At 38.8% G+C, this 15144-nt stretch overlaps 1 protein-coding gene across 1 annotated transcript in view; it reads right to left on the reverse strand.

Annotated features, from left to right (window-relative positions):
- The window catches only part of LTBP1 (latent transforming growth factor beta binding protein 1), a 181793-nt gene that overhangs the window by 73207 nt on the left and 93442 nt on the right, over nt 1–15144 (reverse strand). The window contains exons 8-9 of the mRNA XM_062490245.1: nt 12527–12629; nt 6679–6750 (exon numbers count right to left, since the gene is read on the reverse strand). Coding sequence (XP_062346229.1) covers nt 6679–6750; nt 12527–12629 — 175 coding nt within the window. The remainder of the gene's footprint in view (nt 1–6678; nt 6751–12526; nt 12630–15144) is intronic.

A 15144-nucleotide genomic window follows, 5' to 3' on the forward strand; every position in this document is an offset into this window, starting at 1 on the left:
TGAGCAATGTTATACCTAATTCAATCACATCCAGGAAGTGAATCATTTCAGCTTTATTCCAGGATTAATGACATTGTAACGCAGGCTGAATATCCTTTATCCAAGAATAACAAACCATGCTAAGTGTAAACATCCAATCCTAGGAAAAATTCCTGTGCCTGCTTAAAACAAGATCTGTACCTGTCACTTTCTGTTGAAAGAATATGCTTTGCTTGGTGACTGTAGAAATGCCGAGTTATTTACTACATCATAAAGCTCCTTTAATTTCCCCTTTTATTGAAATACCTTACTAGATGCTTTAGCAAGCAAATATGGAAATGCCTTCTCCACAGCCTCCTCCTGTTCTGCACATTAACAGACCCACACAACCTGAAGGTGATGGCTGCTACAGCCAAGCAGAGTGGTGCAGAAGGACTACGGATCAGCAGAGAACTGCTCTGCTACCGAGCACCCTACAAAAGCTGATGGCTGCAGTACCAGCTCTGCAGTGTTTCCCTTTGGCAGCTCCCAGCTGTAAGGCTATTCAGGAAGAGAAGTTCACTGTGTTTTGGCTGTGTTATCCATTACAACAGCTTCTCAGATCACCCAGGCCCAGCTGGCCTAATGCAGAAATGCTGAGGTGGTGTAAAGCTGTCTTCTCTGCCTTCAGCCCAGTAAGTCACTCGGACACACAGAGCAAGTCCACTGCCCGCCCTTTTCGGATAGTGAGCAATGCCTATATTTGGTCACAGACATGCAGGAATTCGAAACATTCCTATAAAATTAAATTCATTCTTTCATTTCCAGGCTTAGCACATTGAATTTATGCTCATCAAAATCATCGCTTCTTAGAAATTTTAACCACATTTAATATTACCATAAAATTCTACAACCGAACATACATGCTTATTATTGCATTCTGCAATCTTAAATCTTGTTATTTAAATCTATCTATTCATCTTAAAGAAAACATTTTTACTCAAGAAAAGCAGTGTCTGAATTCAAAAAGGTCAGAGGTTACTGCAAGAATTTCAAACAATGCAAATGTAAAGAAAAATAGCCTTTGTTTTTTGAAGTAAACCGCTGCTACTATTGATGCAAATAATGCAGTCTAGTTTCTTTTCAGGAGCACTGATAGCTTGGAAACGATAGGTTTCACTATCAAAATGGAACTGGGGTTTATTTTATTACTATTTTATGTTGAGCTAACTAAAAAGGCATTTAAAATTTTCATAAACAAGGCTGGAGAATGTCAAGTGATTTAGTATCAATTAAAAAATAATCCCCCTTTTGAAACAATAGCTCTCACTTGTAGCATTGAGTTTGCTATATTACAAATTTGTTACAGCATTTTTGATTACATGAATTAATTATCAAAAAACAATTAACAAGTCCGATTTTCAGAGTCACATTACATGCACTAGAAGAAAACAACATAATTTTGCAGTTTTTAATACAACACATAACAAGGCATAAAAAACTATACAACTGCTTTCATCTAAGGCAGTCATGATATCCCAAAGATTCTTACAAAATTTGGATGAAGATTAGGACCTTCTAGAAGCAGAGATTTCTATTCAGACCACCACAGCCCTGGTAGCTTCACTCAACTATTCAGAATAAACTTGAGGCTCTAAAAGTACAGCAGCCCATCTCACCCCCCTCTGTCCTGAGTGGCTGGTGCTGGAGGACACAGCAATCTCAATAGCTGATTACAGGCCTAAGCACTGTGTAAAGGTACATTTCTGAAGAGGGGCTTCTACAGTTAGCTCTGAAATTCTATCTCTATGCTTAAAAGAAACTGACTTTAAATTACTTAAATTACTAAGTAATAAAACTAAATGGAAAATAATTGTCCCCTTCTGATGCATAGAGAAAAACTTGCCTTTCAATAAGACCTGGGCACCCTTAAATATTCTGCTGCATTTAAGTAAAGAAAGCTGTCTAGATCAATTATACACTAATTGGAATTTGCCAAAGTATTTAGGCAACTTCTTAATTACAAATGACCTAGTCAGTTATTAAATGTTATTTAGCAATATCTGCCTTGATCAATGTTTTCATGCTGTGCTTTAATTTACATAATAAATCATGCTGTAAATTTAGACTAAAACATATAATTTATGTCAATTGTGAAAATTTGATTCATTCTGGTAAATTACATACTAGCTTCACTGTGAGTGCCATCTGATTGACTGATCTTCAAATTCACTCAATATGCAAACATCAGTTTTTATTCTCTTTATGAAATTCAATTACAATCAACTACCTATTAACACCACAGAAAATACTGCTCCAACTGTTTCTTCTGTAGCTACAATAACCACTATTAATATCCTCTAAGAAAAATACAATATCCAGATTTTACTACCTCCATTATAATTTATTATTTCAATAATAACTTGATTAGTGAGAATGAGAGGTAAAAGAAACAAAAAACTGCTTGCTGCTAAATAAACTATTGCAATATCTTTTAAAATTACAGAAAAAACCAGTTGCTTATTCTAAGAAATGGCCCACTGATTTCTGTGAGCTAGCAGAATAGCAGTGGAAGGAATCAGTCCAACTCATTTTGTGCTTTTGCGTGGAATTTACTGGAATGCAAGTTCGCAGAGCCACACTTCTCAAACACATAATCAGTGTCCAAACAGCAACCCAGCCCAGTTTCTGGAGATACATTTATTTCTCACTATGATCATCACAAAAGAACTTCTTTGAAAGATGGTTGTTGACTTAGTAACTAAGTAATATAAAACAGCATTTCTTATTAACGAAGTTCTTTTATTACTTAAAAGTCATGAAATAAATACACAACATGCAGAGAAAACAAATTTATTGCTGTATTTTAGGGACAAATGTAGAAGGAAAGAATATACCTTCAAAATTTATCTTAAATCATGATGAAGCCAAAGAAAAAGGGATTCAAGTCCCCCGAGCATATGATTATAGAATTTGATCCATCAACATACAAGGACTAGTTTCTGCAAGCTCTCAAACATTTAATTTTAAAAACATAGGGACTTTCCAAGAACTTCTGTGCACTTTTTACTTCATTGCAAAACAACAAGTGTTCAGGTATTTTTCTAGTTCTTCAAGATAAGATTTCTAAAGTGCTCTATTGGCAATAAGTTAGTTTCCTGAAAAATGAATCCAACCTTTTCACCAGCTGTTTTTTCCATTCTATTTCAGTTTTCCAAGAAAACCATTAGCAGACTAAGGAAACAGCAAGTATAACTCTAAGCAGGGAACCAGAAATTAGCATTGAATGTGGATTCTGACAAAGAAGTTGCAACACTGATAAGCTGTATTTTGGCTCTAATGACAGCCTTAGGGCATCCATGTGTGTACATGTAATAAATCACCCCATTGAAAAGATAATTACTGAGGGGGGAAAAGCTTTCTTCATAGCAATTACACTAAACTGCTTGAATTAACATACCCACAGATGGCTCTTTGTGGTCCTACTTACACATTAGAGAGAAGAATGCTTAATTACATTAGTTCACTCACTTGAAAGGAAAAAAAATAATGATCTGGTTATTAATCACACTAATACTCCTTAGTTGATGAAGCCTATGTAGACTTTTGACTGCAAAACCAGAGTAGAACAAAAGGTTAATTAGGCTTTTAGGGCTGAGTTTTCAAAGGCAGTGAAAGTTGGACAACATCTAGGTGAAAAAAACCAATCTCTTTTAGCTGCAGGCAGGGATTCAGAAATATATCCCTATTACTATTTGGTCTGGCAGCCCCGGCCCTTTCTAAGCATGGACACAGCATGCATAGCCTTTCAGCAAAGAATAATCTAATTAAAACTTACACTTGCATATGGACATGCTGTTCCACTCCCTTCCAATTTAATTGCAAGGATTCTTAAAGGAATATGAATACTCCCACGCCAGCAGCTTAAACAGTTTTCTACAGCTGTCCATGTTAGTGATATGGGCAGCTCTTTCTTCATTAGCCCTGTCTTCTTCTCTTAAAGCAAAGCATGTCTGCTTCAGATAAACAAGCAGGACACTTCTGGCTGACCCATTGAGAAGCACATGCTAATAACCATTTCAGGGCTGAAACTCACCCTGCCAGCAGCTTTCACATATGAAGCTAGCTTTCCTGAAGAAAGTTTAAGCAGAGGTCAAAATCCTGACCCTCTGAAAGAAAATGGTAATCTTGTTACTTACTTCAACAGGACTAAATTCCACCATGGCTTTGTTTCAGGGGTATTCCTTCTCCCATTTCTATCTCCTTATTGGAATGTGTTAGTGAGCAAATTACACAGAAGTTATTCAAACCTCAGTAAAGCAATAAGGAGAACATTCAACAGCCACTACCTCATCCCTCTTGAGAAAGCTAGGAGATTGCCCCCATCATAAATTCATCTACAGTCTACTCCCTGGTAAGATAACCCTACTGTCACTTTATGATTAAAGAGTACATGATAAATTTCCACGTATCAACTGCAAGTTAGAATCTACAGGTCACTCTCTTCTGGGATAGTGACAGCAGTATAAAACAAATTGTTTAAAGCCTCATATTTCTCGCAGTTTTAGTCATGTAGTACAAAAATGTGTCAGGGGAAAAAATTACCAAAATCCAGTGCAAAACCCAATGATTAGCCGACCAGGTACAGATCTATTTCTATACGCTACCGTGGCAGTACTCAGTTCCCTCTTATGCTCCTACCCAGAGGCATATGTTCTCTCTCTCTATCAGTCTGTCACTACTGAGTGGAACAACTTCCTGGCAAACTTCACAAGCACCAGACCATTTCTAACTGTCCATAACCCCTGAATAAGGATCTTAGTTTCCAAGAACTAAGGTTTGCCAACACCTTGATTCAACCTCTTGAACCAAATGGAATGCCTTACTTGCCTTTAAATGCCTCTTGGGCTGCTGCTGTCTGAAACCATTGTGCATTCTGTGGGCTACACACATGACTACTGAAGATACCACAAGCTCCTGTCTCTCCTGGATCATGCTCAGAGGTTTGCATGAGGGCACTAATCCATCATGACATCTTCTAGACACTTTCCAGGCTCAAAGTTAGAACACCTCTCTTTTGCAGACTCTGAAAAACCTTGTGACTGATAAGCAGAACAAGACAGTCTCTTTCAAAATATCTGGAACTGTCTTGCTGAAATACATACATCACCTGCATGTTTAGTTTGAGGCATAAAAAGGTTGCCCATTTACATCCAACATTCACCTCCTTCACCTTCTCACTTTGCAGTCCTCATTAGCAAGTTGCCATCAGCATCTCCCCATCCCTTTTACTTATTAAGAGGGCTTTACAGTCTTTCACTGCAGAGCAGGGAACAAGCTCTTGAGATGCAATTGGCAGCTCTTCTCCATTTACTTTTTTAGTGTTTTGACCCATCCAGTCCTCCAAATGCCCCTAGCTTGCAAGCTGGTAAACAACTAGGTAAGAGACCTGAGCAGCAGATAGGATCAGGTAACTGCAGATAGCAGCTCACATGTCCCTCAGCAGTGAAACAGCGTGATGTTTTTGTTTAGTGCTCTACAAACTTCATTGTTTTGGTGGGCAAAGAATTTCTTTATGCAACTGGCTATTGTACATTCCCTCATTAACATGCAAAGTGAAAGTTTTCAGTTAAGTAAGATCAAATTTACGCCCAAAATACCCACAAATATCCTTTAACATCAACTATACTTTCATTTTATCCACTCTCCACCAGCACTACCATTTGCTGGGACCTCTTTAACCCTTGCAGTAGCAGCACTGATCAAGAAACCGGGCCACAGCAGTAGCAGCTTCACTTGAACTTGTTTTTCCCGTCCTGCCCAAATCTCTTTCCAGAACACTACTACAAGATTGCTTACATTGTCTCTGAACTCCTTTTTCTTGTTTACTTGTGCTCTGCCAAACAAGTCAGACAAGCAATTAAGCTTTTTCCGTCCTTATCTGGAATCTCTGTGCAGTGCTCCAAGACATACAGAATGAGCATTTGTCTGTGGTCATCTCTTCAGCTTTGTCTCAGAGAAATGCTATAGACCAGGGAAATCCAAATGTCCCAGGCCTTGCTTTGTAGCTGCACCATCATGCAGAGCCCACAAGCCTATATGTTTCTATGATAACTTCTGCATTCACCAGCAGGTGATGATAACCTTGGAGTAACACAGCTAGGCTGTGTCTAACTCCATACACCCTCACCTGCACTATGCACCTTCTGGAAGTAGATGGGTCACTTCTTTTCATGGAAGCCAGCTACTCATTCTTTACATCTTCACTTGCCAGGGACGTTATCCAGCTTTTTCAGTACTGCTGTGCCTAGCCTTTTCAGTCCAAAAGAACTGTTCTCTGATTACTCTACACTTTCATGATTACAAAAATTGTTCTGTATTGCTAGTTACATCTGACTTAACTGAATACGTCTGCAGATTTACTGTTGAGCAAAAAAAACCAAACAGACAAAACAAAGTAAAACCATCTTTATGAAGTCATCATTATGCATCATCAAGGAAAACGAGGGTATACATAAAAGTTTCCAAAGTTATTTTCCCTGGAGGAAAATCTCACTCATACAGAGTTGTCAATATTTTGAAAGAATCAAAAGCTTACTCAACATTTTTTCCCAAATATAAATCAATGGACTGGATTAATTAATCTAAATCATCAATAATCAGAGAAACTGTCACAGAAAAACAGTACTAAAAATGAACACAATTTGGGTACTATCATACCTTGACAAAATGTAGCATTGATTCTCTTGTAGCCTTGTGGGCATTCCATCATAGGACCGTATCCATGGTAAGCTGAAAAAAAAATTTTATCAGTTAAATACTGACAATTTATATGCTTGCAGAGCCTGATGGCTAAATAATTATATAACTACATTTTAAAAATTATAAGGTTTTGTGATAAATGGTTAAGCAAAAAAGACATAGATATTAAAATTAAAGATTGTACAGGTAACTTTAATTCTATCTTAACATAGGTACCACTTAGGTCTTCACTTATCCAGTCAATTTTGTTTTAAAAAGTGAAACAAAACAAATCTTTGAAATCAGGATACCTTTCATCCTATTTGTTCTGAAACAGTCAAATAATTACTTTTGCAAACCAGCTACAAATATAATGTTTGGAAAAGAAAGTGTAAGATTCATTACGGAAACATCTAGGATTTACCTTACAGAGCTGTTGAATTTTAGAATACTAAACTTCACTTACTAGCTGATCAATGTAAACAGTCACAGATATAACAGCCCTGCAAAATAAATACTGAATTCAATTTTGCCAAACTAGAAAGTTTTCAGTTAACCAGCTTTTTATTTCCATTTATTGTTTCTTTCCTCCACTTAAAGTTGCTTTTCAGACTACAGAAAACTGTTTATTGATTCTTAAACATCATAAATGAGAGCAGTAACTTCTTTGCATGGTTAAGCACTAAAAGCTAACTTCTTGGCAAAGCCCAGTACTTTGTTAAGCATATAGGACTAAATGTTTGGCACTATGATCACATAAATGCTTTTAATAAGAGTCAAGAGAGTTTTTCATAATTTGAATGTTACAACAGAGATGCCTTGCATTTTGTCAGATCTTTTGTTTCGTTTCAAAAGTGTTCCAAACGTTCAACAGGCAAACCCCCCCAAAACCCACCAGATTCATTCCTTTCCATCTTAACTGTATGTAAACTGCCAAATAAGAAAGAACAACTGAATCACATAAAGCTGTTGATTGCCTTCCCTTCACATAATGCCTTAATCACACATTTATCCCTGGAGCTTACTTTAAAATTGGCACCTGGCTGACTGTAACAATGGAAAAAAAATTAAAAAGCATAATTTTTTTAACTACTTCTAAAGCTTTGCCTATTATTTGGAAAAAATTTAAGTGATCTTGAGTAGCAGGCTTTGGAGTGAGATAGTTTTATTTCAAATTTCAGTGAATTATTTAAACTAACTGTTTAAATGAAACATCTATATTCTCTTTAGATATTGCACAAAGTGCAATATGGTTAAACGAACATGATAAAAATACAGCAACATTATTGCGTGAACACATACTTTTCCATTTTTACACTGACTACAATAATTTTAACACCAACTACAACTTGAAAATTTTGTCTAGCTACTAAAGTGGCAGCTACACATTTAGTTTCCAAGGCAGATTTTTCAGTCTTTCCCTAATGTCAATATTAAAACCAGTTGAAATTTAAGGAAACTTTCAAAAGCATGATGCCTTAGTCTACTTCTGGTCCTTGAAAGTGTCAGTGAAACTCATAATACTCATGTTGGCACATTCAAACTCATTATTGTACTCATTATGTCCTAACTGACCGGTGTTTGCCGTAACAGACCTGATTTAATTCCCATTAAAATCAGGAAAGTCTCTGTAATTTTCTGTGGGCAGGAATGGTACCCTGCAGTGCAGCCTGCTGAATGAAAACAACTTCCAGTTGTAGATGGAGACTAGCCCACAACCTATGCCAGGTCTTTTCCAGTGCTGCAACACATCTTCCCTCTCAGGGTGACTCAGCTGCTCTAGAAAGTGCAGTTGTGGACTGAGGTCAGAGATTTTAACTTCTCCCTCCTTCCTTATCCTCCCACAATGAACAGGAAACTGGCAGCTTACTAGCAGCTGTTGTCTTCCTTTCAACAAAGAGCAGAAATGTAAACAAGTCACAGTAGAGAAGAAGCTTGTTCAGTGATGGCTGGTGATCCATGTCGGAGCTGGAAGGAATCTGACATTACTTACCCTTTACTCACCCAAACAACCTGTTTGGAATTACTAAGTTAGCAAGGAGCCTGATCAATCACAGCATCCCCCATGTAACACAGGAAGACCCTTCTTGTAAGCTGTCTTCTGTTAAAAACCCTTAAAAATGGAGATCTGTTCGAAAACTTCTTTAGGTTTTCAGTAATACTGAGCAAACCATAAACTTACAGACATGGCAGCTGTCTCAGGACAAAGCACTAAAATTTGCAACAGGGCAGAAGCCCTGACTGATCAGTGGCTGTTACCCAAAATACTCAAGTCTTTACAAAGATAACAGAGCTCCCTGCAAGACCATGGGAACAAGTCGTATGCAAACTGATGCATATCCTTAAACAGTGGATTGAAGAAAGAAGTGCCTGATAGTGACATTAAAGTATATGCTTAAATATTTTGCTGAAGTGGGTTATGCAGAAGATCACAACCTGATTACATATTACAAAAACATGTCCACTTTAAATGAAGTTTGAGGCATAAAACCGTAGAAGCAAAAGGAGATTTTTCCATCCAATATAAATTAATGTATATAAAAATATATGCATATTCTTTTTATGACAGAAGCATTTTCAGTTTTGTAAAACTAAAAATACTTGATGAATATAAATCCTTCAGCATGGACTCTAGACTTCCATTACATCTTCTAACATATTTAAATTTATCTTTGGCAATTTTTTACACTACAGAATTATAAGATTTGATAATGCCATGAGGCTTAGCTTAACACCTATGTCCAAAAGATATTTTGATCAGATCCAGAACAGATTTTGGGGTTTCAAGTTTTTTTGTGCCTAAGTTCAGACCGATCATCTATAATATTTTAAGATGCTGTAAGATCACTTAAACACCTGCAACACACTAAATGTATCACTTTCTATTTTTAAAAATCTAAAAGTTCACCATTTACATCCATGCAGAATTGCCATAAGACATGGCACGAATAAATAGCATCATGCTTAGAATCATTCCTAAATCAAATGTAGCCTAGAGAAAATACATAAACCACTACTAAACCTTCTTGACAGATTCAATGAATATTCTTGAAGCATGCACCTACCAAATAGCACTCTTGATGTAATTACACTGTATTTTAATCAAGATAAAATAGATAGTTTGCCCTTCTTCTCCTCCCTTTTTAAAACACAATACAGTGAGAACTCTCACCTAGAAAGATGACAAATGTGTCCTATTATGTCTAGGAGACACAAATCCTTACTTTCCAGGAATGCTTTAATCAGCAGGAAAGGATTATTCCAAGTGGCACCATTCTCTGTCTCCATGAAATCATGCAGTTACATCCAAAAAACAATTCCAAATTGAGCCAGAAAGCAGGAGTGAGCATGACTCATACCATAAGTAATTAAGGACTCTGGGAAAGAGACTGGGTTCCTAGATCTGTTCCAAGAATCGTGTCCACATTTTATGGGTTAGGGCATCTCCTCAGAGGTATAAAATGTAGATTAGAAATTATTCTGGCAGATAAAGGAACTCTGAAGTGTTCCATCTTGAGCAACCATGCTAGTCATTAAACTTTTTTATAACAAAAGGATATTGCTCATCTCATTAGCATTTAAACAAATTATTCTTATTCATTGCTTTGAAAAGAGTGGTGGACTTCCCTTTAGGAGAGGTTTTTAGGCTGAGGTCAAGCACTTGTCTGTATCCACTTAGGAAGTAACTGTGGATCACAAATTTGTCACTTTCCCTATTTGCTTGCTTTTAACTCTGTGCTGAGCACCGTGCCATTAAGCAGCTGCCTGATCCTCTCATCTACGGTGGATTCCAGGCTGAGACAATCAGTATTTTACCTGAACTATGAAGAATTAACAAGTGTGCTTCCCTTTAAACCAGGCACCAAAAATTGGTATTAGTAGTTCCAACCAATTTTTGGTTGAAACACATTTCAGGTTTTTGTGATTTTTCTCATAGTACACCTACATCCAAATAAACAACATTTCACTTGTCAATATGACTCTGATAAATGAGATTATAGTTGTCATTCAATTGTCTGAACTCTTCTCCAACTCTGTCAGGTTTGATGCTGTGACCACTTCCCTGGGGAGCCTTTTCCAGTGCCCAAGCACCCTCTGGGTGAAGAACCTTTTCTAATACCCAGCCTAAACCTCCCCTGACACAACTCCAGGCCATTCTCTCAGGTCCTGTCCCTGGTCAGCACAGAGCAGAGATCAGTGCCTGCCCCTCCTCTTCCCCTCACAAGGAAGGTGTAACTGCAGTCAGGGCTGTCCTCAGTCTCCTCTTCAGGATGAACAGACCAAGTGACCTCAGCCATTCCTTGTTGAGGCTTCCCCCTCAAGGTCCTTCACCATCTTTGTTGTCCTCCTTTGAACACTCTCTAATAGTTTAATGTTTTATGTTATGTCACCCAGACCTGCCCCCAGCACTGGAGGTGAGGCTGCCCCAGCTCAGAGCAGAGCAGGACAATCCCTCCCTTGCCTGGCTGTGATGCTGTACCTGATGTCCCCCAGGACAGGGTGGGACCCCCCGGCTGCCCGGGCACTGCTGGCTCACATTCAACTTTCTGAATGGCACCACTCTCCAGCCTCTCACTCTACAGTCTGTGTGTACATCCAGGGTTGCCCAGGGTCAAGTGCAGAATCTGGCACGTGTCCTTGTTAAATTTTGTATGGTTGGTATGCATTTTCCTTTTAGAAAATGCATTTACACGATACAGGAATAAAACAGATACCTGAGTCTTATTGACTTTGACCTTCAAACACCCAAGAAGGCTCTCTTTCTAAAGCACATCAGAAGATAGGCATACTCTAATGCACAAGATGCTTCAGAAACTAGCAAATCAGAGTGAGTCACCACAAATTTATACCAGGGTCTCCTATGGAAGGAAGAGTCAGAGGAATAGGAGTAATAGCAGATTTTCTGCTGGAATTGTATTTACATCCACATTAAGATTTACAGAGAAACATATGCTTCCAAAAAAATCAAACACTGAACATATTTCCAGCATCACTATCTGAATAACAGGGTCCTAGAAGAAGTAGTCAAGAATGACTGCAATTTAATGACCTATTTTTGGCCCAGTAAATGCAGGTCCACTCACTCCATCTGCAAAATAGAGATCACATTATCTTTTCCCATCTTTCATTTAATGCTGAAAATATGACATGACACAGAAGTATTTCTATTCCTGTGCAACAACAATGTAATTCACAAGAAGTTCAAGATATTATCCTCACCAATCATGCAAATAATTCAAAATTATTTTCTCATTGTAATATGATGTCAAATCATAATAAAATGCTGGAGAAAGTCTTTGTCATTGTGTAATTGTCAGAGAAGATATTTCAAAAGCGGGGGGGGGGGGGGGGGGGGGGAAAGCCACCAACAATTTAGAGCCTGGAAGACCTTGGCTCCAAACTTGAAATTTCATCTGCAGTCCCGAGAGGTCACTGCATTCTCTCCAAGCAGAAACTGGCGAACTGGCGCCTCTATAATTTAAGATTTCTGTGCAAACTTTAAAAAAACAAAAAAAGTTCAGCTGGAATAGGCGAGATGATTCAATGTGATTACTCTTCCTGCACTGAGTAAATGCAACAGTCCATCACTGACTCAAAGAAGGAAGAAGCAGGGGAAAAAACCCAATGACATCAATTTTGCTGGCTGCACCAAGTGCCTGCATATTGTAACTCTGCTGGCATGCAGGGGAATTCTAGTTTCTACAACCTATCCATAATCAAATCATAGCACATTTTTTCTAGTAGTTTGGGTTTTTTTCCCCTCTGAAGAAAGGGGAAAATACTACTTGAGGAGAAAAATACACAATAATAATGAAGTAGCACTTACACGGCTTCTTGGGACATTTCTGGCATTTGTTAAAACCCCAGGAAGTACCCACGGTTCCACAGCAGTCTTCTTGCTTGGAAAGGCCAGGAAGTGCTTTGCCACACTGCAATAGTCAGGTAAAGAACACTCTGGTTAGTGATGCTGTACAACACTCACTCGCAGTACAGTGCTCTTTTTCAATCATTTTGGATCAACCTCTTGCTGAGACACTGAAGATTCAACTGAGCTCTTAACTGAACTTAAATGGTGCTCACACATTGAAGAGGCTCTCTACACAGGCTTGAGTAAATTCAGTGACATTATTATCTTCCACCGTGCCCATTTGAAAAGGAGAAAAAGACAGAAGTAAACAGTATGTCAAAGGAATGAGTGAGTATATTTCTAAGGTAGTAACTTACTGTTGGCAGCTATCATTTTCATCATAAAATCATGCTCGTCCACTGTTTCAAAAGTTATGTGAGCTACTTCAAATACTTTATAATTTCTGAGGTCAATTTTCATTTCCCCACTGATCAATAACATACTTATTATGCTTTATAATAAGAAGAATATTAATATTTGGAAGCTTACAACATACTAGTTATGTTCTTGACTTTTGCAAATTTCTTTCATTTTGCATAGTAAAGAAAGGTTAAATGTATTTCAGCTGCAGACATTAAAAAGACCCCCCCAGACATCTAAACCTGCCAGTTAGGTATACAGTGGAACACACAATGCGCAGGAGAAGTCCACAACAGTGGCACTTAGCAACACTTTCAAAGCAAATATGATATAAATAAGCACTTCAGCAAACAATTCAAATGTGCTGAAGTGTGAATCCTCAGTATGGTGTGAATAGATTTTCCTGAATCTAACTCTGCATTCTGACAGTGTGCAAACCTCTGACCCAAACATTCACTGCCACATAGCTTTCAGCTCAAGATAGCTGGCTCATCCTATGTCACAGGCTGTGGCCTTGTGGTTACTCTCACTTAGCTGGTAACACAGTCATTCTCTAGTGCAATGCATACTGAATGCACAGGCACTGACATCGTCCTCCAGCTTTCCCAAAATTTTTCCAATGTGCTCTTAATCATACTGTTACACATAAGCCAGTGATATTTCTAAAGCAGAGTTACCCTGTGTAGCTTTACAGTGTGACTACTAACAGGACAGCAAGCTACTCTGTAAGGGTTCTAACTCATGAGAGGGTCCCCTCTGCATGGGGAGGGCCAGCAAGGCATCATCCCGGCCATTATCCCTGTCCCTTTTTCCGATACTCCCCAGACACATCCTGAAGTATCTCAACAAATTAAAAGCAGCACCAGTTCACTGTTTAAACATCAGACTGCAGCTCAGCATTTGCAGCACATGAAGCTTAGATCTGTGTCAAAGGAGAAGTGAGTGTGTGAAAAGTCTGAAGTTTCCTCCATTTCACTGACAGCCAGCCACACAAGTCCAAGATTTTAGCTCCAGGGCAACTTGGCATGGTTCTGGTGTTCCTCTGCCCACTACCCATACACTGGTTAGCACCACCTCTGCTTTGAGCCTCAGTTTGGCATGACACATGAACACCAAAAAGAACAGAGTGGCCAAACAGGTTCAAACAGACTGCTCTGTTTTTGTGCAACTTGAGGAGTCCATTTTCACATTACTGTCTGGACTGGGTCTGGTGAGAAATTTTCCTGTGTTGCAAGGGATGAGAAATAGTCCTTGCCTGGATGGTATTTGGCTGTGTTAAAACAGTGGAGTATCCCAGCAAGTCCCACCTTTCAGATGCAGGCCCAGGCTTACCCTAGGTGAATGCATTTCTTGCAGCTGTCTTGCACTCCTCTGGCTTAGGCACTGGTAGGATTAATACAAGACTGACCATCAGTCAGAGTCCACCAGGTTCTGCTTCCATAAGCAACTCCCAGCCTAGTACTTCAGAAATACCACCGAGATGTGCAATTTGGGAATTCTGCACAACTTCTCTGCCATAGCAGCTCTGCTGTTTTCAAAACTGAAATAAGCTCTTCCTCTCCCCTAGCTAGAGGGTACACAGATTGTGCTGCTTGTCCCAGAAGCTCAAAAACTCTTTTAATTGGAGAATACTCATAATGCCTCCTCTGTGTGGTCACCCTGAAACCTTAGAGAGTTCATATTACATCTTTACACAATGCTGCTTTTCTCAACCTGCATCCAAGGTAGGCATGCTCCAGGTATGCTCCATTTTACTTTATATCCACAGCAACCAAGTTTTGCTTTATAATTACAGATGCTCAACCCCTTCCCTAGAGCTCCTTCAAAGATAGAGAAGCCACTTGCTGAAGCTGTACACTGTTATCAAGAGTCAGCTAAAGCATTTTACACCCAGCTCCCCCCACTGTAGCTCGGTTTTACAACTCTCCACTCTGCAAAATGAAGTGGGAGGAATAAAGGCTGGTGTTGTATCTCCCCTTATGATCTCAGAAATGGAGCATTTGGGCAGTGAGGAACATTACCTAACACCCAGTGCTTCTCTTCAAGGTCAAAACCTCAAGGACACATCCCAGGAGCTTGCATGTGTTAAGGCAAGACTACACTAACATGAGAGCTGCCTGGGCCCCATCTCCCCCGCACCTCGCCCCTTATTTTTCCTTTTTCCCCAAAATAGAAAA

The sequence above is a fragment of the Cinclus cinclus genome, chromosome 3, assembly GCF_963662255.1.
Source record: "Cinclus cinclus chromosome 3, bCinCin1.1, whole genome shotgun sequence".
In the NCBI taxonomy this organism is placed as follows: Eukaryota; Metazoa; Chordata; class Aves; order Passeriformes; family Cinclidae; genus Cinclus; species Cinclus cinclus.